The following is a 25,485-nucleotide window of genomic DNA, read 5'->3' as shown; positions in this document are numbered from 1 at the left end:
TCAATGCATGGAAACGAGTGGAAAAATCTTCTCCAAGTAACACCTCCCACTTACTGAGGGCTGGAGCAGAACTCAAATGTCACTGTCGCTCTGGCAGCCAGTGCTCCGTTCCCAGGCCATGGGAAGGTGCAGGATTATTTGGGGAGCCCAAGGTCTCTGAGCTGGCTCCAGGTTTGGGAATTGCCCACCTGACAGGACTTTGCCAGGGAACTCAGAGAATGGGAAACCTGTGCTCTCTGCCCACTTCCATCCTCTGCCCTCCCTTTTGCCTAACACCAATCCTGTTTTGAAATGGTGCTGAAGCAGGGAATGGAAAAGTAACATTCCCTTTATCCCCACAATCCCAATTCCCCCTCAGGAGTGGTGGCAAAAAGGATGGGAGCACCTGTGGTGAGATGTGGCACGGCAATGTGATCTGCCCTGATCACCCCTGTGTTTGCACTGAACTTGTTCCAAAAAAGTGCAAAAAAATCCCCCTGTTTTGATTTATTCAGGAAAATCCTTTATTTGCTATTTCTCCAAGCAATGTATGACCAGCATCGGGAAGGATGGTAACAAAAATAGTAAGAAAAATGGTTTTCCTTGTCTGGAAACAGCCACCAGGGCTGGCTGGCAGCAGGGACAGGCACTGGTGGCATTGTGGCATGGGGGAGTGGCAGAGGGCAGCAGGCAGGGGGCAGAGCAGGGGCAGCTGGAAGCTGGGATGCCCTTCCCAGATGATTCCTTCATTTGATCTTGAGATCCTTCAGCGCCAACTCCAGGCTCTGAAATGAAACGGGAGGGTGTTCATGAGCTCGTTGCTTCCCAAAGAAACCGGAGGTGGTTGGGGAGCTGGAAGGGGGGAACTGGGATGGCTCAGTGCTGCTACTCTCAGCCTGAGGGGTCCACAGGGATTCCTTACCTTGACATCCCAGATGCTCATGCCCCCGTCCATCCCCGTGGTACAGAACTGGGAACACTTGTCCTTCCCGCCAGCCAGCACCGAGATCTGGCTGTGGGTGCAAAGAGGGAGCAGCAATCAGTCCCAGGACTGAGCCCGTAGGGGTGGCAACAGGGCTGGACCCCTTCATCTCCCCCACCAGTGCAGGAAGGCACTGGGGATAGACAGGGATGCCTGGGGATACCCAGGGGTGCTCCAAGGATGCTCCAGAACCGTCCCAGCTTTTGGAACTAGACCTCTCTATCTCCCCTTCCCACATGCAAGGATTCTCTGGGGATACCATGGGGAACTCAGGGATATCCAGGGCTGTCACAGCTCCTGATGCTGGAGCCTCAGTCTCTCCCTCCCACTTGCAGGGATGCTCAGGGACATTCTGGGGCTATCCAAGGATGTTCCAGGGCTGTCCCAGCTCCTGAGCTGGATAGCAGCACACCCAGGGGATGCTCAGGGATCATCACCCCCAAGCAGCCCCCGAGGTGACCCCAAGCCTGCCCCAGCCCACACCTGATGCTGTTCTTGTGCAGGGTGTCCAGGCTGGCGTTGGCCGTGTCCGAGCTCGCTTTCTTGTCCAGGTTCTGGAAGCGCTCGCGGGCGGTGAGGCCGCGCTGGGAGCTCTGCTTGGGGACGTCCAGCTTCCCCCCGAAGGTCAGGGCGCCCTGGCTCTCCTCGTAGGTGAACAGCATCGGGCAGCAGTCGTGGCCCTGGGGAACAAACTTGCCCTGCTCAGCATCCCCCGGCCGGCTCCAGCCGCAGCACCCAGCCCGTGGCCCCGGCCGGACTCACCGCGGCCACCAGGCTGTTCTCGGTGATGAAGGTGACAGCCAGCAGGGGCAGGGTCTCGGTGCACAGGGAGGCAACACTGCGAGGTGTGAAACAGGAGCTGAGCTTCAGCCTCAGTGCTGAGACTGGCACGGCTCATCACACGGGTGCAAACACAAGGGGAGACCCCACCTCCTCCACCCGTGGTGATCTGGGGATGTTCCAGGGGTGTCCCAGGTCCTGGGGCTGAGCCCTCTGTGTCCTACACCCATGTACAGGGATGCTCAGGGGATACCCAGGGATGGTCAGAGACACTCAGAGATACTCCAGGGATGCTCAGGGATACCCAGGGCTGCTCCAGGGCTATCCCAGCTCCTGAGGCTGAACCCCTCTACCTCCCCCACCCAAGTACAGAGATGCTCAGGGGATACTCATAGATTCCCAGGGATGCTCCAGAGATGCTCTAGGGCTAACCCAGCTCCCGAGTCTGAACCCTTCCATCTCCCCCACCCATGTGCAGGAACACTCTGGGATTGCTCTTGGCCCAACCCAACCCAGATACCTCCATCCCCGTGTTGGTTTGGGGGTCAACCCCTGCTGCCACCCCCAGTACAGCCTCCTCCAGTCCCCTCAAGCCCCCTCCTGTCCCCAGCCCTGCTTACGCCATCTTCTTGCCAGCGTCGGCGAGGCACAGCGTGCTGTCATGGCTCACCCAGGCCACGCGGGAGCCACTGGCTGAGAAGCAGATGCTGTGCACCCACCCACAGCTGCTGCTCGACTCAAACATCAGCTCCCCAAAGGGCATCTTGGAGCCCCAGGGTGTGGGGCTGGGCCGCTCCTCCACCTCCTTGATGTAGGCTGAGAAGATCCTGGGAGGGGGAGAGCCTTGCATGTGTCCCTGGATGCAGGATCTGTGCCAACTTCATCCCTCCCCCTTGCCTCAAATGTGTGACTCAGCTTCCCTGGCAGAGCCTGTGGGGTGCCCCCCTACCTCCCATGGGTGCTGTACCCCTGGGATGGTCCCCAGAGCTCCCTGCATCTCCCTTGTGCTCCATTCCCTGCTCCAAACAGCACCTGGGGTGAAGCTTACCCCCCAACCCATCCTTGGGGATTGCCCTGCAGGAGGCTCCCCAGTCACCCAACCCCTGCTCCTCACCTGCACTTGAAGTCACAGGAGCCAGCAGCCAGGAGGACGTTGTTGGGGTGCCAGTCGAGGCTGAGCACTGTTGAGCGGATGGGCTTCTTGATGTGCTTGCACACCCACCTGTGTGGAGAGGAGGTGGCAGCAAAGGGGAAGCATCACCATTCCCAGAGGCCCCCTGGGATTTTGGGGAGCTGGCTAATGTTGGTCAGGGCTCCAAGTGTGCCAGGAGCTGCCCTGGGCCACCATCCTGCAGTAGCAGCTTGGGCATGGGGAGTCCATCCCTCTGTTTCCCCATCTGTCTCCACCTCCAGCTCCTCCAGTCTCCTATTTCCCAATCCATCCATCCATCCATCCATCCATCCAGCCATCCATCCATCCATCCATCCTCTTTTTCCCTCAGGACAGACCCACTCAGAGCCCCACCAGTCGTTCTCCTGCTCGAAGTAGCAGATGGAGATGAGGCGGGAGCCGCTGCCCACAGCGAATTTGTTCTCCTTGGGGGACCACTTGACGCAGCGGGCGGCGCGGTTGATGCGCAGGATGACCAGGGTGGGCTTCCAGACGTTGCCCTTGAGGGTCCACACGTAGGCGTTGCGGTCGGTCCCGCACGTCACCAGCCGGTTGCTCTCAGGGGCCCAGTCGATGCCTGGAAGGCAGAGGGGGATGATGGTGGCCCATGGTGGCTCAGGGAGCCTCAGGAATGGGAATGGTGGCACTCAGGGCTGGGAGTGTCTGAAGGTGTGGTTGTTCTGGGTGGTCTCTGATCCACAGCTCCTCTTTGCTCCACACCATCCCTCCCACCTCAAAGCATTCCATGTCAACCCATCCCACCCCATCTCTCTCATCCATGCATTTCATTCCACCCCATCCCTTCCCATGCCTCCCATCCCATCCCTCCTATATATCCACCACCCATCCATCCCTCGTTCCACCCTACCCCATCCCTTCCCTTTCCTTCCCATCCATCCCACATCATCCCAGTCCTTCTCACCCCATTTCTCCCATCCATCCCTGTCCCTTCCCATCCCTCTCTCCCTCCTTCCCTCCACCTCATCCCTCTCCATCTCTCCCATCCCATCCATCCCATCCCTGGCTGCCTTCAGCTGGACACAACCTGCTCCACTCTCCTCCAGCCCTGCACAACCCCCATCCACTGGGTGCCAGTGCCACGAGCAGGGCTGGGAGCAGCTCTGGGCACCATCCGTGTCCCTGTCCCCTCTGCCAGCCAGGACTCACCTGTCACCTGCCCGTTGTGCTCCTTCAGCTCGTGGACTTTGCTCCACTTGGCCCCATCCTTGCGGTAGATGTGAACCTCGTGGTTGTTGGGGCACAGGGCGATCTCTGGGGGGTGACAGTGGCCAGAGCAAAGCCCTCCCCTGGGTCACAGGCTCCGCAGGGCCAACCAGCACCCACACACCCCTTCCTGGGCTCCTGGTCCCCACTGAGCCCCAGCTGCCTGGGGGAGGTCCCACCAAGCCCCCCAGCCCTGGTCCTGCACTGCCCTCATGCTGCAAATTGTCCCTACGGGAAGGGAGAACCCCACACCCCACACCCCAGGGTCATCCCTTCCCTACGGTGTGGTCCCATGGGGCTGGTGGGGTGGGACAGGACAGGACGGGATGGAACAGGACGGCTGGGGGTGCACAGCTCCCAAATCCAGCCCCATCCCGCCCTGCCTGCCCGGCGCTCCAGCCGCAGCAGAGAAAGCCCTTTTTGTTCTCCCGCATCCCCCGGGCCCCGCTCGGGAAATGCCATCGCCCGTGAATCACCCGGCTCTGCTCCGCATCCCTCCTTCCCCTGCCGGTGCCTCGGGGCTGGACGCTGTGCTGGCACCCCCGTGCCAGGCTCTGTCCCGGGGACAGAGAGGGATGTGCTGATGTGCTGTCCCAGCCCCCAAATGTGCCCGTGGCAGGATCTGCTTCCCCAAACCCAGCCCCAAGCCAGCTCTGCCCCGCCCCGGGGATGTTGAGCCAGGATAGTGCCTGGGGATGTCCTTGGGAATTTCGGGGTGCCCCAGGCGTACTCACGGGTGCGGTCCTTGTTCCAGGCATGGCAGCTGATGGGCTCCAGCAGGAAGCTGTGGTAGGCCATGGCTCACGGGCTGGGGACAGGGAGAGACCCCCAGGCTGTCAGGACATGGGGACAAGAGCCCAGCCCCACAGAATGATCCTTCCCACTGGGATCAGTCCTGGGTTGCAGCCCACCATGTCTCTCCTCTGCCGGAAAGAGGGCTCTCCTGAGGATTTCCAAGCTCAGAAACTGTCCATTTCCAGGAATTTCTAAACCCCACTGTCATCCTGCTCCAGCTGGCTGGAACTTGCTGGGCAGGAGCTGGCTGGCCCCATGTGCACCTCTGGGGTTCCACCACGGGCAGCACCTCCTCTCTCCACCCCAACAGGGCCAGGTCCACTCCCTCCTTCCACACCTCTCATTTAGGAAGAGCCAAAGCCCCATGGAGGCCCTTCCATCCCATCGGTGCTCAGCCCTCAGGACTGATCCCTTCTCCTGGCTGAGCTCCCACCATTCCTGCTGGTCCCCAGCTGCCATGGGATGGAGCAGTTTGCCCCAAAGGCCCCTCCAGGTGCCACGGGAGCGGGAAGGGCTTGGAGCAGCGTCACAGCCCCTTGGCCATCCGGCCCAGGGAGCGCAGGGATGCAGGAAAACACCTCGCCAGGGCGTGGCTGATGACGGGAATTACTCACAGCCTGCTCTCGGCTATTTTGGGCTATTTTGGCTTTTTTCACGTCCCGTTTTCTTTGGCAGCTAAACACTCCAGGGGAAGGAAAAAACGTCCCTTTTAGCAATGCTCCATCCCTGGGCTGGGGAAAAGAAAATCTGAGGAGCTCCATCAGCTGCCTTCTGCATGTGGAGAAATTGCAGTGCTGATGCAGGACAGCCCTGCTGTCACACAGCCCCTGGCCAAGGACGTGGGCAGGGATGAGGAGGCAGCTGCCCCATCCAGCCCTGCCGATCCCCCGGGATGCAGCACAGGGTGTCCCAAGGAGGGTACAAAGCTGCTGCCACCACGGGCCTCTCCCTGGAGCCCTGCATATGGAGCAGCACCACGAGGGACAGACAAAACCATCAGCGACAGGGGCTTGCAAGAGATCAGGAGAGGAAAAACGTGTGAAGAAGGGATTTGGCTGAAATGGGCACCCGGCTCAAAGGGCTCCCTGCAGGAGGGAGGGGAGGCAGGACCGAGGTGCGTTCTGGCTTCGACACTAAGAAAACAGCAATACTTTTTCCAGGTGGTTTGGGAGCTCAGAGGCATAAACTCTCCTCTCTGGGGTCCCTGCTGCTCCCTTGCTGAGTGCCACCCCGAAGGGACGCGTTCAGCCGCCGTGCCAGGGACGGAAGCCTTTGCCAGACCCGGGAAGGAGTGAGGGCTGCCAGGGCCTGGGCCGCTCCCTGCAGCGGGTGGTGCCTTATTTCCCCCACGGCCCTTTGGAGCCACTTCCCCGCTGGCTGAGCGACCCACGGGGGCTCGGCAGCCCTTCCCCAGCCGGGCAGAGCATCAGAGGAGCTGTGGTTACCTCCCTCTCCCACCCCCCCAACCCAGGGGCTCTTGAGGGAGGAAAATGGGAATTTTCCGAAGGCCAGACAGGGCGGGATTGGGAGCTGGAACAGCTCCGTTATCTGCCCGGCCAGTCCAAACAGTTCGGAAACATCCTCGGAGGAGATAACCAAACCTTGGCAGAGCCGAGTGCCGGGGGCTCCTCCCAGTCCCGGGAGGAAGCCACACACCAGAGGAGCTGGGGTTTGGGTTTTACGAGCCTGGCGGGGTGGCGGGAGGAGGGTTTGCACCCAGTGAGGATCCTGCTGGGAGCTGGGACACCCTGAAACTCTCCCCGGACACTGTGGTGGACCCCTGCAGCACCAAGACCCCAACACCGACCCCCGGGAGCCCCTCTGCTCCCTGCGGCAGCTGAAGGTGTCACCCCCCCTGCTCCCGCCAGCCAGGCTGGGGACAGCCGTCCTCAGAGCCCAGTGCTGCTGGGGGGTACCCCAGGAGCCAGCCGGGCCCTGAGGGGACACCCCCGTCCCAGGGCACACGGAGGGCGGCTCTGACCCTCCTCTTCCTCGCACCGGGCAAAGCGGGAAGCAGCTGATTCCCGAGGAGGGGAGGACAGATTGCGGCAGCTCTGTCTCTGCCGGCATCAGCCCCGAGGGGACCCCCACAGGACGACTCTTTGCACCCCCTCAGAGCTGTCAGACCGCCGGCAAGAGAAAAAAAAAAAAAAAAAAAACCAACTGAAACTTGCTGACAAAGCTGGGAGAAAACCCCTAAACGTCCAAAACGCAGCGACAGCGAAACTCGCAGGGGGCAAGGGGCTGCCTGCACCCCCCTGACCCCAGCCCGGGGGGACCCCGAACCCTCGAGCAGCGTGAGCGCCAGGAGCGGTGACAGCCACAGCCCCCGGGACAGCCCCGCGTCCCGGCGGGCGGCAGAGCCCGTCCTTACCTTGCCGGGCAGGGCGGGCTGGGCTCAGTTCCTGGACGGCGGGGCTCGTTCATGGACTCTGGGCAGTCCACACGAACGGAGCCCGGAGCGAGCGGCGGGAGCTGTGCCTGCCCCGCCGAGGCAGCCCGACTTCCCTTTTCCTCTCCGAGAAATGCAACCACTTCCTTACGTGGGCGTTGGGGGAGCGCAGAGCAGCTCTGCGGCCGCCCTGCCCCTGTGCCTGCGGGCCAGGCCGCTCCGGCACCGCCGCACGTGGACGGGCCCCCGGCCCCGGGATGCTCCCGGCCGCTCGGCGGGACGTGGGCAACTCGCCCTGGGTGCTCCAGGGAAGGATACAGCCAGGAGAACAGAAGGGAAGGATCCCCGGCGTCTCCCTCTGGCAGCGGGTGTTGTTCACCCCCGGCCCCCGATGCGTTTTGGAGGGATAGGGACTCCCCGATGCCTGTGCTGGCCCCCACCAGGGAACAGCCGTGCTTGGAGCCCACCCGGAGCGAGACGCTCGTCGGCATCGCCTCCCACGGCCGGGGAGATCCGCAGGACCCCGCGGAGCCTGGATCCGGCCGCCCTCGGCAGCAGCTGCTGCTGGTTCCTGCATCCCACAGAGCCCAGCAGGACCCAGTGCCAGGCTGGCCGCGGTCACCACGCCTGTATCCCCACGCAGCAGACAGCCAGCCCTCTGGTTTTATCACCTCCTGCTTCAGAGCAACTAGTTTTTATCCCATTCCCACCTGGATGCACTCAAGCCTTCCCTCCTGGGCATAGGGATGCACTCACTCACCCCTTCCCTCTCTGCTACCCCCCAGATCTCCTGACTGCAAGAAATGAAACACTCTTTTTTTTTTATATATAGAAGGGAGAGGAAATTGTAAAGCCAAGCCTGACTGCCAGGGGAGAAGGTGGGAGACACGAGGAAACCAGAGAAGGATCCAGTTCTGTGATGGAGAACAGTGGCGGCCACTCAGAGCTGATGATCTTCCACAGTAACAGAGCTGAGAAACGAGCAGGGTATGAAGCAACTCTGGTTCCAGAGGAAGTGGTAAATTTAGTCATTGGGGTTTTTTTAAGACACTTCTGCATTTTCAGCAGAAATGACAATTTTAAGCTTTGTAAAGCAATGCCATGAACCAGCTAATCCCCTCAGAGCACAGCAAGGCAGCAGCACAGGGAGGAGGAATACACCCTGTGAATAAAGCTGTGTGCAAATGCCTCCGTGAGCTCCTGAGGCTTGGAGCTGAACTGCAAAAGGTACCTGGGGACAAAGGATCAGCACAGAATCCAGACCATGCTGACACCTCTGGTTGCAGCTTCATTTGCCCACTAGCTGTTATAAATACAGGATTTTATGGGTTGAGAGCTCAGCTCTAACAGGACACAGAATCCCAGAGCCACTGAGGGTGGCAAAAACCTCCAAGTTCATTAAGTTCAACCTGTGACCAATCCCCACCTTGCCAACCAGCTCAGAGCACTGAGAGCCATTTCCAGTCATTCCTTGAACACCTCCAGGGATGGTGATTCCCCAGCCTTGAAGTTTCACAGACTTACCAAGAGATTTGCTTTTCATTTGTCTTCCCCAGACGAAGCTCAGCAGATTTTTGTCTCACTTTCCACACAGAGCTTTCCATCCTGTCCCACAGGCACTGCCCTGGGAGCAGGCTGGGGACCAACCCCAAAGGCAACTACAAATAATTCTGGTCACTCACCTTTGGAAAAATGTCAATCATTAAGCAGACAACAAGAAAGACATTCAGGTTAATTTGCTGTTGTTATGGATTAAATACAAGGCAGACAGAATGAAGAGAAGTAGGATAAAATCATTTATCCTCCAAAATTGTCACCTCAAGGGAAGAACTCCCCTGGAAGAAGCTCATCTGAATCTTCACATCCAGATCATCAGAACTCCAGGTCTGTCAACTTTAGAACCTTTCAGTTAAGATTAACTTCTCCTGCTTTAAGGCCATAAAATATCAGTGCAGGGTTTTCCCCACTCTCTCTCCCAATTCCCTTAACATCCCTTTTTTAATCAATAAACATCAAAACAAAGAATCAGTTTTTCTCTTTTTTATTATTATTATTATTATTATTTCTAGCAGACAATTTACATAAAATTCCCCTTTTAAGTTAGTGATTCATAACTTCCTGCAATAAACTACTTAAGGAGCAGCTTTGGTAAAGAATGGAATGAAACAACCAACCAAAAAAAAAAAAAAAAACCAAAAAAAAAGAACAATCACAGCTGATTTTGAAACCAACACAATTCACCAAATTTAGAGTCAAAAGAAAATCTGCCAAGCTGTATTTTCTCAGTGTTTCCAAATATTTCACCTTCCTCCTCCCTTTTCAGGTTTGTGCAGATGTGGGAGCTGCGTTCTGTCAAGCAGTTTGTCCTGCTAGATCATGGAAATCCATCTTTACATGATTCGGAGCCCTTGGATGGACGACTCTAAAGTCTTGAAGGAGAGAAATAAAATCTTAATTACAATCTAGTGCTGTAGCTTAGGCTAAATAATTCAGTGTAAATGTTAAAAAAAAATAAGCAAAAAACATCAATATTTGAAATTAGACTCAGTCATAGAATCCCAGAATGGTTTGGGATCAAAGCTCTTCTCATTCCAGCCCCTGCCATGGCAGGGACACCTTCCACATTTCCAGGTTGCTCCAAGCCCTGTCCAACCTGGCCTTGGACACTTGCAGAGATCCAGGGGCAGCCACAGCTTCTCTGGGCAACCTCTGCCAGGGCCTCCCCACCCTCACAGGGAAGAATTTCTTCTTTAAGTAAAGGATTTCTTCCTAATGCAAGAGCCAGAGACCACAACAGTCGTGCCTTTCAAACTCAGGCATGTACAGGCCAATGATACAGACCCAAAACTGCACTAAAGCAGCTTAGAGATCACCTCAACTTCTTGTTTGACTGCTGTCCCCACCAGAGCATTCTGGCACCACAGAACACAGACAATCTGTTCTTTCCCTAAATCAGAGCTGCATCCCAGATTTGGGAAGGCCAACAGGGACCTCTGTTGGCCAGGCCTGAGCAAAGCAAGCATGGGAATTAATACATCCTTTTAGGATTTTCAATATTGTATTTTCCAGCTGTTAGAGACAACTCCTTACTCCTTGGGTAAGTAAATTCTCAGAGGACAGGACCACGTTCTGCAGCAGGGCAATGAGCAGAGCCCCATGGGATGGGAGAAGGAAGAGGCAGGGGGTTGTGTTGTACGAATTGCTCCAGCCCAATTGTGGCTGAGGCTGGAGAATGAAAGAATTAAGGGGATTCCTACAGGGACATTAAGTAATTCTATTAAAAATTAAGTCTGTATTAGCACCATCTGCTTAACAAACTGCATCTGCATTTATGCAGATTCTTGGATCAGTTTTTCTCATGGATTTCACTAATGGTTTTGAATATTCCAGTCTGGATTTCCTGCTGCTACTAAAACCTGGCTTGAGGCTGAGCCCCAGGAGTTGATACTAGAGATTAAAAAAAAAAAAAAAAAATCCACCACCCCAGCTAGCTCAGATAAACATGGTAGTAAAAGCACATTTCTACCTTAAAATCCCAGATGGTCATTGCTCCATCGATGCCGGTGGTGCAGAATTTCCGACAATCCCGTTTGTCAATCTCATAAATAGACACTTGGCTGCAAGCAGAGAGTGAGAGCTCCAACACCCATTCCAGAGAGCCAGAAAACTGGGAAATTTGGGTGGAATTCTACTCCTACACTTTGGATGGAGACATGACTATACCAGAGCCTATACTAGATTCTTGGTAGAATGCCTCAGAAAAATAAGCCAAGAAAAAGATGCCGAAAGCTCTTTAATGGCTTGGTGAGACAAAATGTTTTCCTTGAATAAAGAGAAATTGCTCAACATCCCTGGGGAATCACATAATTTTTTTAATGCAAAGATATTTTACCCAATTAACCTGAATGAATCTTTTTGATTAACAGAATTGTTTAATGGTTTGGGGTGGAAACTCACCCAGTCCCACTCCCTGCTGTGGAAAGGAACACTTTCCACTATCCCAGGTTGCTCCAACCTGGCCTTGAAAGCTTCCATGGATGGGGCAGCCACAGCTTCTCTGGGCAGCCTGTGCCAAGGGCCTCCCCACCCTCAAAGGGAAGGATTTTTCTGTATGTTTAACTTAAATTTCCCTTCTTTCAGTTTGAAAACAGTGATGCATAATAAATAAATACACATGGCAGCAACATCTGAAAAAGGAATCTGGGATGTGAATTTCAGGTGGATTTTGCTGACTGGATTTTGCACAGTGCCACCAGCCTCTTGGGAATTACCCACATATTTGATAAGATAAGCTGTATCCAAGGTACACAAACACATTAACCACGAGCAAACAGCTGCAGCCACGTCAATGATTAACCAGCAGCCATGTAAATCCCAGAAACAGAGAGCTGCTAGGGAAAGACCACAAGGAAAAAGAGATACCAGCTACACTCTTCTGGTACAGCAAACCTAAGGGTTTGCAGAACAGAGAGCTGCTAGGGAAAGACCACAAGGAAAAAGAGATACCAGCTACACTCTTCTGGTACAGCAAAGCTAAGGGTTTGCAGAACACCCCGGGAAATGGGCATGGAGAACACTCCCTGCCCTGCTCCTGGCAGCAGGACACTCACGTTATACTGTTTTGGTGCAGTGTCTCCAGGGTGGTGTTGCGGTCTTCCGTGGTGGCTCTTTTATCCATGTTCCGGAAGCGCTCCATGGCGGAGATGTTGCGCTGGATGCTCTGTTTGGGAATGTCTAGTTTGGAAACGAAGCTCAGCAAGCCACGGTCGTCACAGTTGAAGAGCATGGGGCAGCAGTCGTGGCCCTGCAACCAAACTCCCGTGAGGAAACACCACCTCAGCATTCCCACCCTGCCCTTCCAACACGCAAACACTGGCACCAGGGCAGAGCTTGTTTAGTATTATTACTAACTGTGCAAAATATGGGGTTTTCTCCCCCTCCAAAACACGACAAAGCTCTGCAAGGAGGAAATAGCAGACACTTACAGCTGCCACCACGCTGTTCTCGGAGACAAAGGACACGCTCAGGAGTGGGAGGAACTCTGTTTTCAGCTGTGAAACCCTGAGCACAAGGACATTTGTTAGAGGGAATCAATGAAACCTCTCATTTTCGGCTCTAACAAAAAATAGGCACCATTCCCACACAGGGATTGTTGGAAAAGTCAAGGTAGCTCGCCTGTCCTGTGGTGACAACAGAAGGTTGTAATTTGTAATAAAAAGTTTCAGCCTAATGAAAGTGTGCTTAACATTACCAAAAATTATGTGTAAACAGGGGCAAGAGTTCAAAAGGAATACCCCCAAAAATGCCTGTTTTGATGAAGATACTAATTTCATTTGAATATAAAAAACACTTGAAATGTTGATGCCTGACATTTTTGCAGAGGGAAAAAGCCTTGATGTTCATTTAAGTCAACTTTTGCGATTTAATGACAAATAAAGAGAATTCCTAAACACTTTCTAATTAACGATATTCCCTGCCAGGTACTTATACAACTGTACTGATCAGAACCACAATTCAAAATTCATCCCTGCCATGTCTGGATTACCCCAGAGACCTCTGCAACCAAAACATATGGAGAATCTCATCCTTTCTGGCTGGAAAGCCAAGGACACTGCAAGGTTATGCAGATCAAGAGGAGCAGCAGAAGGAGCAATTGTTAGTAAAGTATTTTGTTGGATTGGGAGGTGTAAGTTGAAACCTTGCATCAGCAGCATCTTAAGGACAGATGATGAAATTAATATTTCATGAACTTATTTTCCAGATTCTGGTTAGAGATGCAGTCTTAGTGCTGCAGTGAGCATGTTTCTGGATTCTCTTTGAATTGGGAATATTGTTTGGAACATTGCTTGGAATATTTTGTATTGCAAATATTGTTTTGAAAAAGGAAATATTGTTTCCCTGGTTACTCAGTGGAACATACCTTTTTTCCTAAATGCCTCTTTTTCCCCCCCCCCAAAAAAATTTGTCATACCCTCACCAAAGGATTCTTACAAAGAATTTAAATTATATACTCTAAAATTCGCAGAAACAAACCTTATTTATAGAATATTTATATTTATATAAGCCTCAAAGAGACTTCTGGAACCTACAGTAAAACAGGCAACAGAGGCACAAGCTTGCGAGCCCAAAATTCCACACAGAACCACGGAATCATTAAGGTTGGAAAAAACCTTTAGGGTCATCAGGCTCACAGTACCAGCAAGGGGATACTCACATCATGTTTTTGGAGGCATCAGCCACTGACACGGTGCTGTCATGACTGACCCAGGCCAGGCGGTTGCCGCTGGCGGAGAAGCTCACGCTGTGCACCCACCCTCCGCTGCCTGCGCCCCCAAATTCCGACATCAGCTGCCCAAAAGGCATCTTGGAGCCCCAGGGTGTGCTGGCTGGCTTTTCATCCACTTCCTTAATGTAAGCAGAAAACACCCTGCAAATAAAAATATTTTGGTGTGAACAAAGAGAGAACGAAGCTCCTGGGAGCACGGGGTGCGTTGCGTGTTGGAAGGAGAGAGATGTGTCCTGATTCTCCCAAAACAAAATATTTTGGTGTCTTTGAACAAGCCTGGAAGAAGCAGCATGCTGAGAGAGAGCAGCAGTACAAAGCACACAGGTTTTCCATAAATGCTTTCTTGTAGCCCTCTCCTTTTTTTCCAGAAGATGGCACAAAAATACACGTTTGTCAGTGCATTTTTCCCCGTGCCAAGATTTCCCTTTCATCCTTTTGCAGTGCTAACAGCTCTCCGGAGTCAAGCCTCCTGTAGAGAAAACCCAGGAATGGCACTGCATAATTAGAATCTAATACAAACACCTACAAAATTACCCACTTTTTAAGAACATTCCTGTTTTAGCAGGATTTCAAAGAAAGAAATGTGATGTTCTAATGCCAGCAAAGGAGCTCTGAGCCACCTTCTTCCGGCTCATTATTGCAAAAATGCCTTGAAAACCTGAAATACTGCAATGTTTTTATAGTTTTTTTTTTTTCCCAGCACTACAATTTTTAAGGTATGTTTAAATAGAAAGCCTCCCCCTTTCATCAAATTCCTTCTGCATGATTCAGACATGCCACAATATGGTGTTCTTGACTGTTACCATGGAATTTAATGGGACGTCACAACCATAGGATTTGAGTCCGTTGAACAGGAGGAGCAAGGCAGCTACACCATGCTACTACCAGAGGAAAAAAAATCAGTATAAATGAAAAACTGTAATCAAATATTCATGGTTGCAGTCACACAGAAACAGGAATTATTTTATAGTGAGTTGAAGAAAATGTAGCCTCCCCTTCCCTGTTTTTTATATCTTTTGTATGTGTGGGGTAAGCACTTCCAAAGGTACCTATATTCAGCTTATTTCAATAAAGCTGCTCATCTGGAATGAGAAGGGTTTAACTGTAGCTATATTAGGTATGGATTTTCAGGGAATTAAGTATGGATATATATTTGGCTCTATTAGTTTAAATATAATCTAATGATAATCCTTTAAAAATCTCAATTTTATAGAGCCACCTAAAAGGATGGTCTCTTAATGTATGGAAGTAGGACAAGATGTTTAAAGCAACAGCCTTTGACACAAGGCAGGAAAATCATACCTAAGTAGGGAAGACCTTGAATTTAACCATTAGTTAAAAATATAAGAAGTCTTCCCCCTTATTAAAGTCTCCCTGTCTTTTAATACCAAAATCACCTCAGCTTGAAGGCCCCAGCCTTCAAAGAATGTTGGGAAATGACTTTCATTCCCTCAGCAAGAACATGAAATCATACTTATGTGGTGCTGGTAGCTACAGATACATATGTATTTCAGATAAATATAAGGGGAGCTCATTTATCTTGGCAAAGCACCAAAAATCTCTGCTGAATACCCAGCAATTTGCAGCCCCCTGCCCTCCATTCCTTCCCCAAAATGTTTCCCACTTAGCTGCTTATTACATGGCAGTGGCTCTGGCAGATCCATTTCCTAATTTCCACCAGAACAGGTGCACACTTCAGGTATCTTCTTTTTTTTTTTTTTTTTTTTTTTAAATATGGAACTGAAGGGAGAACTGGAATTCTAGAGATCTGTACTCATAATTTACAAAAGATAATAGTTTTTCATGGTTTTGGGGATGAAACAATCCTACAATCCCAGAATGGTTTGGGCTGGACACACACATTTCAGGCGACCTATGTCAAAATCCTGAGGTCCTTATGAAACCAAATTTTAAAACTTCCACACGTGAAAAGTAGCTGCTTCTGTTTCACATCACCTATTTTGTGACAGGAAGTGAATACATACACTTTATCTAATTTGAACTGTAAGTAAGGCAGGAAAGAGGAGACAACTCTCCCCTCTCTTTCCCAGCTTCCATTTAATATCTCTCCTTACATGAAAAGGCATCAAAGGATGGGGTTTAGATGTGAGGGTTTCATTCTGAAATAAGGAATGCAATAGTGAGTCCCACCTCCCCCTCCCACTCCTCCACAGTAATTTTTAGTACACACTTTGAAGGTTAAAAATTGCCCTATTACATAAAGAATTTAAGAAAAGAAGCTTTCATTATCATTCAAGGTACAAGTGATTAAGTCAATGTGGATTCAAGTCAGGCCCTGCATACTCCCCATGCAGACTCCCCTGCAGTGACCCCAATCACTCAGCAGAGAGCAGTTTGCAGGGCCCATCCCTCCCGCTGTAATTTCACAATCATTTGCAAAGTCTCCCCCATCCATCTCTCACACCAATCTGGCTTTAACAGCCTTTTTTTTTTTTTTTAATGGTCTTCAAAAATCTCTTCTATTGTGTTGAGTTGCAGGTGGTTCAATTCCTTGACTCTGCTCCCCACAGGCAAAGGGGAGGAAACAAGGAACTCAGAGAACAAAAAGATGGGATAACACCTTTGGAAATGACCAGTTACTCTGAATTTTGGAACTGCACCATTAGGGCACTGCTTTTTAAACTGTAACTAGCAGCGTTGGTGTTCTACAAGATGACACCTGCTAATCCAACTTCAACCTCATGACCAGCTCTCAGCATAAATGCTGTGTAATGCTGGGAAGGAACCCAGCAATTCCCCAAATTCAGGTGTGTCCCTCAGCAGAGCCATGCTGGCTGTGCAAAGTCAGGACACAGCAGCACCAAAGCCAAGGTTTCTCAAGCTGGGTATTTTATTTTGGTACCAACAACAGTACACAATGAGCCACCTTTATTCTAATAGCAAGTGCAAATACCACATCAACATACTCAAGCTACTGATTTGATCCAGTAACCCAAACTGTAGATAGATGTTTCAGTTTCTCTCACCTGCACTTGAAGTCACAGGATCCTGCAGCCAGCAGGACATTGTTGGGGTGCCAGTCCAGGCTGAGAACAGTGGAACGAATGGGCTTTTTAATGTGTTTGCTCACCCACCTAAAATAAAACCAAACCAGAATAAGACATACATTTTATACGAACATATTTTACCTGATTCCCACAAATCCATGAAACACTCCTCAAAAAGATCACTCCCTGTCAATGGCTAAACACATCAGTTTTGGAAAAAACTTCATGTCCAAATCTTTCACATTCTCTTGTGCAATCTGTGAACTTTATGGTTAGCTTAATTAAACTTTCAAATATTACGAACAAACTCATTAAATATGTATCAGCTAAGTCCTATTCCCCTTCAAGCTGATTTTTATAATGCATCAGATGGAACTCCTTGATGTGAATTTTGCCCAGGAACTGCCAGGTCTCTTCCCCCCAGTGAACATGAGGTCACCTGTGACTGTGACACTGAGCTAAGCAGCACTATTTGCATGGATCACCAAGCACAGGTCCTTCTCCAGTCCTTCCAATGAATTTTATAGCCACATCTCTTGCCTATTGACTTTTCTACAGTTTAAAAACACAGTAACTATAAAAACACAACAAGAAAATGGGGGGACTGCCAATGACCCAACCAGTGCATTCCTCTCAATTATCTGCAGTGCAGTGCAAAGTGGTCTTGCTGCTGAATTCATCAATAGTGGCCTAAATATGTCTCAGCAGATTTGGTTTATCTGCACTATTTACAAACTAGTAATGAAATCTATTATTCACTTGATGGCCTTTGGGATGATGCTGCTTTTTCTTCGGTTTTACTTCCATCAGGCACAAGTTTTAAGGCTCACAATTTACAAATCATATTTCTTTAGCATATGGAGTCTTGATCCTTTTGTAGACAAGTGAGGCAGAGAAAAAATATTGATAAGTGAATATGCTGAAAAGCATAAAAGTTCAAAACAATCTTTAAAATGTATTTTGCAGATGGTGTCATTGTTTTTCATCTCCACATGGCAGACTGCACACAGAACACCTGTGTTTTTGTCCCTGTTTATGCAACCCAAACTAAGAGACATTCCACACACTGATTTCAGCTACAGATGATACAGCAAATGTAGCTCCAACACGTGCAGCTCAAAGGGAGAAGATCAGAAGCATTAAGTTTAGATGCTAAAATGAGAAAACTGTTAATGGTGGAAATATCTTTGTGATATTCCTACGTGAAATCTATAAACTGTGGTAAAAGTACATGACAAAATGCAGAACAGGTCCATGACAAGCTCAAACATCTTCTAACAGATCACCCTGGAGATGTGACAGAATGACAAGAAATGGCCCAAAATAATAGATACAGAATAAGGATTCCAGTGAAAATTTCTTCATTCATTCTGGCTCAAAGTTGGGGAAGGAAATATTTATATTTTTTCAACCATAGAGTTGTAGTAATGAAATCTTTACTCTGCAGAAATTCTTGCACTTTCAGAAAAGCAACATATGTTTATGGCAGTCAGGCAGAACACATCCACCCCAACATGTACTGTCTGAAAATAGGCAAAGTCAAAGGCCTTTAGGTGCTACAGCAGAGTGAAGAATGGAGAGAACCTTTTTCCCTAAACGTTAAAGTCCACAAAAGAACTGATGAGGCCATCCCTCTACATTTCCTGAATATTTTAGGAATTAGTAAAATACTTCAGCTTTCCCATGCCGACCTTAAAGATATAAAACCAGCTCACCAGTCATTTTCAGACTCAAAGTAGCACACAGATATGAGTCGAGCTCCGCTGCCCACAGCAAATTTGTTCTCCAAGGGAGACCACTTGACAAAGGTGGCGGCACGGTTGATCCTGAGGATGACGAGGGTGGGTTTCCACACGCCGTCCTTCTGGCTCCACACGTAGGCGTTGCGGTCGGCGCCGCACGTCACGATGCGGTCGCTTTTGGGAGCCCAGTCAATACCTGCAAGTGAAGAGGTCACAGGAAGTAATTTTCCCCTCGTGCTGTTAGCTTTATGTTAAGGCAAAGCAGAGATCACCTCACAGCCCTCTGTCGCAGAATCCCAGAATTGTTTGTGGTGGGAAGGACCTTAAAGATCATCCAGTTCCAACTCTGTGCCAGCTCCCATTCGCTATCCCAGGTTGCTCCAAGCCCCATCCACTTGGACACTTCCTTGGACACTCCCAGGGATTCAGGGGCAGCCTCAGCTTCTCCAGGCAATCTGAGCCAGTGCCTCACCACCCTCACAGGGAAGAATTTTGCCATATATCTAACCTAAATTTCCCCTCTTTCAGTCTGAAGCCATTCCTCCCTGCCCTGTCACTGCAGTTCCTGACAGACTGATCACTTCGACAGTTATCACTGTTATGTCATTCCCCTTCATCTCTTATTCTCCACGAGCTATTTCAAGCTGTGAGGGATACTTGTTTCTCCCCATAGCTTTCATCAAAACTACACATCCCAAATGCCCAGATCCCAGGGATTTACTGGCTGAGGAAGCTCCGAGGGCTGGCCAACAGGTGGAGCTCTGCAGACCGGCCAAGGCCTGTCCACTAGCACCCTCCAAACCTCTGACTTCTGCAAGATCCCTCTCAACAGCTGAAACTCAGCAATTCCAAAACTGCACAACCTGTAACAACATTTTGTGCTTGCTGCCAGACTGCACCCATGATCTAAAGTTTAGATAACAGGGATTTTTGGTTAGATGTTATCAATCTTTATGTACTGACACAATCCTTATGTTTTTTCCATGCCTATTTAAGCTGTGCCACAAGAAAGGTCTACCAAGAAAAAAAAAAAAAAAACAAATTCAAACAATAAAACAAAGCCTTTGATAAAGCTGCCATTGCTTCATTCCCCTCCTAGGCAATGAAGGATGTTCCCAACTGGAAAGTCTTATGGGAACATTATTTTTCATCTTTTCTTTAGCATCCTTTGGGATGCAGTCCTCAACTCTCCTGCCACAAATTATGTATCAGTGGTTTTCCATTACTACATTCAGTATTAAAAACATCTCTTAAGCTCACAAACTGAAAGTGGGATCAAAGCTGTAGAAAGAATTTGCACTAATGTTATCATATTTTTCATACATTGTTTACTTCAATATACATTTATGCTTAAAAAGTGAAGATCTTGGTAGTCTGAAACTACAGTTACAGCAGTTCTAGCAGTGCCTTTGAAAGAGGGACCATCCTGCCTCTCTTTCCTTCTCCTGCCCACCTTCTCCTCTCACCAGCCCTGGTGCTGTTCTGACTTAGGCCAAGTTCAGATTTTTAGCTTAGCAGAAAACAAGCTCTTCCTGTGAGTGAGTAGAGGCAGCTCACCACAAACCTGAGTCACGAGAAGGACCTTGATCCCCTGTGATCAGGAGCTGCAGTGGCAGCAGCTGACTCACCCCTGTCAGGGGGTACAAGCAGTTTGATCAGTGGATCTCCTGTGTGTAACCACAGCTTAACTCCACTCTTTACAACCATGACAGCGTTTTGTACTCCAAAGGTACACACTGTGCAGGAAAGCAGGGACAGCTCTTTTCCCAAGTCATGAATATTTGGCTTCTAACACTAACAGGTACAAGCAGAATGTCTTGGGGGGACACATTTAATTTGTAAATGCAGCCCAAGTGACTCTTCACAAAGAAGCAGGGACAGTTGTGCTCTTGGACAGCAAGAATTGGAAAAATTGAATAAAGTTCCTGCAAAATGCTGTTGGACTGATACTTCTGCCCATTAATGAGCTGACAACAGAATTTGCTGCTTTGGGCAAGTGCTTGTATTAATTATTTTCATTTCTTTAAGAGAATAAAGCCCTTTTAAAAATATCACCACGGGAAAAAAAGAACCCAGTAATATAAAAGACTGCCACAGGATAATCACATTTTTTTAAATAACACCTTGTGACCCAACGTGGCAGCTCTTCTTAATTTTCATTGTGGATGTACAGGGCCTGCAATAAATGTGCTCACTGACGGTCTAAGTCCAGGTCTGAGCACTTCAAATGTTTATACAGTCCCTAAAAAAGGGTATTTATTGTAGTTGGAAACCACAAAGCAATTCTACAGTAGTACACTTGATGAAATTTTAGTACTAGCACTTGAAAAGGAGCAGCATGCATCACTGTGACACAACCCGATAACTTCAGTAGACTGAAAATGTGTTCTCATTATGTCATTAGGGATGAAAAATAAGCCATAGATAAGAAAAAAATGGCGCAGTAACTCCACTGAAATGTCTGGAGATGAGATAGGGCTTTTCTTCCTAACATTCACTGCATGCAGTTCAGAAAACTGCTGCAAGGCTCTGTCTAAGTGGGAATGCCAACCTATAAAAAGATCTATTTACTCAACACTTGCAGATTTCCTGTTCAGAATCTCAACTGGGGAAAACAGGAGGGGTTGGAAAACTTCATGTCTGGCTCAGCACAATCTCACCTGTAATGTGTCCATTGTGTTCCTTCAGCTCATGAGCCTTCACCCACTGGTTCCCACTCTTCTTGTAGATGTGCACTTCATGGTTATTAGGGCTGATGGCAATCTCTTGAAGGAAGAAATAAAACAATCCAATTGTACAGAAGGCTTTTTAATAGCAAATGCTATATTTGGAAAAACTTTTCCCATCTAAAACCTCTATTCACAAATGTGAGAGCATTACGTGAGCTTTGTAAATGAAGGGCCAAAATCCCTGGAAAATCTCCAATAATTATGGACAAAGAATCATGGAATGGTTTGGGTTGGAAGGCATCTTTAAGATCATCCAGTTCCAACGCCCTGCCATGGACAGGGACACCTTCCACTATCCCAAGTTGCTCCAAGCACCATCCAGCCTTGGGCACTTCCAGGCACAGCTGCTCTGGGAATCTGTGCCAGGGCCTCCCCAAACTCACAGGGAAGAATTTCTTCCCAAAATCCCATTTAACCCTGCCCTCTGGCAGTTTGATATTGGTACACATGCCATGGTCATGAGTACTCTGCACAGGAACATAACACATTTGGAACACAACAACCCACATTATATAGAAAACTTGGCCAAGAGGCAAAGCTTTGTGGAACACCAGGAAGACTTAATTACCTCCTATGCCAGAGTTCAAGCAACAGGCTTAGAAAAGCTTAGATCTGGAAGACTTGAACTTTTTGGATCAGAAGTAGAACATTTAAAATGTAGAACTATGTATCTGACCACACCTTCCCTAAATGTGACCCAGAACATCACAAGATCAAAAACTGACAGCAGAAAGAAAATAGCAATTGAAAAAAATATAAATAAAAAACAAAAATGAACTTATTACTTACGAGTACGGTCTCTGTTCCAGGCATGGCAGGTGATTGGCTCCAGCAGGAACTGATGTAGAGACATTCCGAGTTAAAGAGATTCCTATGTTGTAAAAAGTGAAAAGGCTGAAAGGTGTAAAATTGAAAACAAAACGCTTCAAAATGAGAGAATTAATAAAACCAAGTTAACCTTCAACATTAACCAAGCATCCTTCAGTGCAGTGTTACAATTTATTTACACATCACAACTTAATAAATACGATAAGGCTGCTCAAGAGCTGCCTGTAGCACACCCCCAGATATTTTCAGTAGGGTAACGCATTTGCATTGCTCTGCTTATGTCAGCTAATTGCAATTACCCTAAAAGCCAGATACACTTGCTTCTTTGTGCATCCTCACAGACAAGAGAGCAGGTCCTCAAGAAATCTAATAAACCTATTAATTTTACTATGGAAATGGAACAATCAGAAAAATAAATATCTAGGACAAAGGTCAGTGAACTGATTCTAAAGCCTGACTCGTATCCAGGCTCACAGGCAGCACTACAACAAAATCTGTTTTTCAGGAAGTCAAATTGATGTGTAACTGTGATTGGCTGGTATATTATTTGATAAAATCATTTATATGAATCCTACAGAAAAATCACTAAGATTAGTAATTAACTAATTAGTAATTTCTTCAAATTAATTCTAGCACTGAACTGTTTGATAATCAGGCTTCTGCCCCATGAAACTCAAACACTGAAACAAGCTGAATCATTGTAGTTTGTGAGTATTTTGTTTAAAAAAGGCTAAATACCTACTTTTTTCTTGTAACTGATAGCTGTTACAAGAGACAGTGCTGAAAATATGCAATTGGAGGCACATCCATCCGCAGACACAAAGTTGCTTAAAGTGTTTTTATTATATTATCTTCCATCCATTTATGCTGCCTTTGGTTAATATAGGGCATAGAGTAGAATATTTTTGAAATTAAAATATTTTAGACATTAAAGTATTTTAGATACTGAAATACTTTAGGTATTAAAATATAGTATTCTATGTGCTGTATTAACCAGAGCAGTATAAATAGATGGAATATAACACCAAAAAACCTCAGGGTCACCTGTAATAATAAAAATGTGCACAGTTCAATACATCCAACTTGGACTTGTCAATTCCTTTCTTATATTCCACTAATTTTCACAGCAATTTATCAGTGCCTGATGGATCAAAGCATTTTTACCCCCACATATCCATCTTTAAAGAACTATCTCCGTGATGTCATTCCAAGACATCCACACCCATTACAGCCTGGAATTACAACATACCCAAGTATGGCCATGTTAGCAGAGGGTGGAGACTTCAGGACAAGGTAGGAATTTGGAAGCAAACAGGAAATGAATGGCAATCCAACAGAAACTTGGGAGTGAAAGAAGGATGAGTATGCTCTTAGGGAGCCTCAGGAATTACTATCACACCATCAGTTTAACAAATACCTTGAAAGAGCTGGATCTTGGAGCAGAGGTGAGACAGTATTTCACCAATGCAAGTAACTGGAGAGATTTTTTATTTTATTTCGGTTTTTTTTTAAGGAAATTGAGCACTGTTATTCTAAAAATATGCAAATTATGGGTGCATTTCAAATATACTTGAAATACAACTTTTAACAATAAGAACTTTTAGTCCAGCTCATAACTTTAACCAGCATGATTTTCACAGTTCTTATAATAATCACATTCCACCAATCAAATGAAGTATTAAATACAGTCCTAGGCAAAATAATTATTCTTTGTTAATGTGAAAATGCTGCCATAATCTGGGTTACTTCTGCCCTTGGACATCCATCATTTGAGATTCCACGTGTGGAAGCAAAACACAACCACAAAGTGCTTTTTCCAGGATCTTGCTTTAGCTCCTGCCAACATTCAGTAGCAGCACATTTCCATATACAGGAAAAGTTCAAGAGCTGTTCCACCAACAAGGAATGCTCACCCTTTGCTACTCTTTCCGAAATAAAATGTAAAAATATCCACTCTCCTCTCCCCAAGGAATGCAGCTATTTTGAAACACTTTCTAATACAACTGTAGTATTTTATTCAGAGATTGGCATTACATATGAAATATGCTCCCACTCTGAACTCTACCTAGTTCAGGTATTTATACTCAGCTGTTCCCAAAACCTATCCAAAGCTGTATGATCCATTCCTTCCCATTGACTGAATTACCTGAGCTCTAAAAATGGCTACAAGCCACCTTTTTCCATTTTGGTTTGGTTACAAACCCATAAAACACAACAATGATGATAACCTCAAAAAGCAGTGCTATTTCTGTCTCCTGATAGGCACAGTGATATTTTCTTTGGGAAGATAAATCTTAAAGAACTTTTCCAGTTATATTTACTCCTTACTAATCGAAAGACAAAATCCAGCTCATATTTCTCTAGGGAAAATGCTGCTGGCTTTATAATTCTTGATAACCTCAATGCCTTCCTGTCATCCAACGCCAGAATCTCACATGGGGAAGATACTGGTATGACTTTGTTACCAAGTACTTAATGCAGCTCTTCCTCAGTTTTATTTCAAATGGAAAGCAACTGACTTTTGAGTTTCAATAAAATACTTTAAAATGGAGAAAAAAAGGGAAATCTTGCACCTTTGTAGAGCAGTTCTTTCAGCAGAAGGCCTGAAAGGCTCGAGGTTGGGATGCACAGCACTCAGCTGCTGTCACCTCTTCTGGGGTGAGAAATATATGCTGAACGGCACTTGCCCATTCCTGGACAAACAGCTAGCCAGGATACGGACTCAGAAGTGGAGACGGAATGATTGTGTGTGACAGCGAGAAAGGGATCTTTTTAATCCCTTCCCATTCTCGGAGCACCTACACCACTTCCAGACACCTGGAAGCCAAGCACCTGCGATGAAGGACAGCCTCCCAGCACTGTCACTCCCTCCCAAATCACTCAGCGCGGATTTCCCAGGGGGGTGGCTCATCTCGGGCACCTCCTGACACAAGACACCGTCAGCACCACCAAGCCGCCGGGACGCGCACGGATTGCGGGCTGCGGCCCTGCCGGCACAGGGCACGGCGGGGGCCCTGGGGGGTACGGCGGGGAGAAATGGGGGGCACCTCCTCGGGCCCGCCTCTCCCCGGCCCCTCAGGGCGCAGGGGTGAGCGGTGCCCACCGCCTCACCCTCAGCAGGGCGTCCCCAGCCCCTCGGGGCAGCGATGCTGCGGTGCCTCCCCCCCGCGCTCCGCTCACGCCCGCGGGCCCGCAGGCTCCCCCCGCCCGCCGCCCATCGCTGCCGCGGCCGGGACTCACCTGAGGCGGCGGGGGCGGAGCGGGACTCGCGGACTCTGGGCAGTCAACGCGACTCCGCTCCGGCGGCGGGAGAGGCCGAGCGGGCCCGGCTCTGACACGGGCGGCAGGAAACGCGCTCGGCGCCTGCGCCGCCGGCCCTCCCCACACAAAGGGCGGAGCGGCGCCTGCGCGGCCCCGCAGGGCGGGGCGGCGGCCGCTGGCAGTGAGGGTTCGGCGAGGGAAGGGGACAGCTTTAAGGTCATAAAGTCCGGCTGTCCGTGCACCCCCGCCATAAAGCACATCAGCCAAGCGCCTCTTAAACGCTTCCGAGGGTTGTGAGTCCACCACTT

At 48.8% G+C, this 25,485-nt stretch overlaps 2 protein-coding genes across 3 annotated transcripts; both read right to left on the bottom strand.

Annotated features, from left to right (window-relative positions):
- Positions 1-479: 479 nt before the first annotated feature.
- Positions 480-7,466, bottom strand: ARPC1B (actin related protein 2/3 complex subunit 1B). The gene is made up of 10 exons (XM_068207168.1): positions 7,306-7,466; positions 4,871-4,944; positions 4,080-4,184; positions 3,267-3,489; positions 2,856-2,963; positions 2,362-2,568; positions 1,724-1,799; positions 1,445-1,641; positions 902-992; positions 480-764 (listed from the first exon to the last, which is right to left on the bottom strand). Exons 2-10 carry the CDS (start codon positions 4,932-4,934, stop codon positions 726-728), a joined length of 1,110 nt encoding a protein of 369 aa, XP_068063269.1. The 5' UTR covers positions 4,935-4,944; positions 7,306-7,466; the 3' UTR covers positions 480-725.
- A 2,036-nt stretch (positions 7,467-9,502) lies between these two features.
- On the bottom strand, positions 9,503-25,312 carry ARPC1A (actin related protein 2/3 complex subunit 1A). Of its 2 annotated transcripts, none has more exons than XM_068207166.1 (10): positions 25,157-25,312; positions 21,878-21,959; positions 21,020-21,124; positions 18,333-18,555; positions 16,597-16,704; positions 13,538-13,750; positions 12,309-12,384; positions 11,934-12,127; positions 10,850-10,940; positions 9,503-9,752 (listed from the first exon to the last, which is right to left on the bottom strand). In XM_068207166.1, the coding sequence occupies exons 2-10, from the start codon at positions 21,939-21,941 to the stop codon at positions 9,714-9,716; spliced, it is 1,113 nt and encodes a 370-aa protein (XP_068063267.1). In that variant the 5' UTR covers positions 21,942-21,959; positions 25,157-25,312; the 3' UTR covers positions 9,503-9,713. The 2 variants fall into 2 exon arrangements, with proteins under 2 accessions (XP_068063267.1, XP_068063268.1); XM_068207167.1 differs by having other exon boundaries at positions 21,878-21,982; positions 25,157-25,308.
- Between the last annotated feature and the right edge of the window lie 173 nt (positions 25,313-25,485).

The sequence above is a fragment of the Anomalospiza imberbis genome, chromosome 16 (genome assembly GCF_031753505.1).
Source record: "Anomalospiza imberbis isolate Cuckoo-Finch-1a 21T00152 chromosome 16, ASM3175350v1, whole genome shotgun sequence".
NCBI classification, from domain to species: domain Eukaryota; kingdom Metazoa; phylum Chordata; class Aves; order Passeriformes; family Viduidae; genus Anomalospiza; species Anomalospiza imberbis.
This window is presented reverse-complemented; position numbering and strand designations above follow the sequence as displayed.

Bases quoted from the DNA above. Each gene is read 5' to 3' on its own strand.
- ARPC1B (XM_068207168.1), bottom strand. From the start codon at position 4,934: ATGGCCTACCACAGCTTCCTGCTGGAGCCCATCAGCTGCCATGCCTGG. The intron at 4,185-4,870 runs GTGAGTACGCCT...GTCACCCCCCAG, and splicing joins CTGGAACAAGGACCGCACCC to AGATCGCCCTGTGCCCCAAC. The intron at 765-901 runs GTAAGGAATCCC...GTTTCATTTCAG, and splicing joins TGAGCATCTGGGATGTCAAG to AGCCTGGAGTTGGCGCTGAA.
- ARPC1A (XM_068207166.1), bottom strand. From the start codon at position 21,941: ATGTCTCTACATCAGTTCCTGCTGGAGCCAATCACCTGCCATGCCTGG. The intron at 18,556-21,019 runs GTGAGATTGTGC...CTTCACTTGCAG, and splicing joins ACACAATGGACACATTACAG to GTATTGACTGGGCTCCCAAA. The intron at 13,751-16,596 runs GTGAGAGAAACT...TTTTATTTGCAG, and splicing joins TCCTGTGACTTCAAGTGCAG to GGTGTTTTCTGCTTACATTA.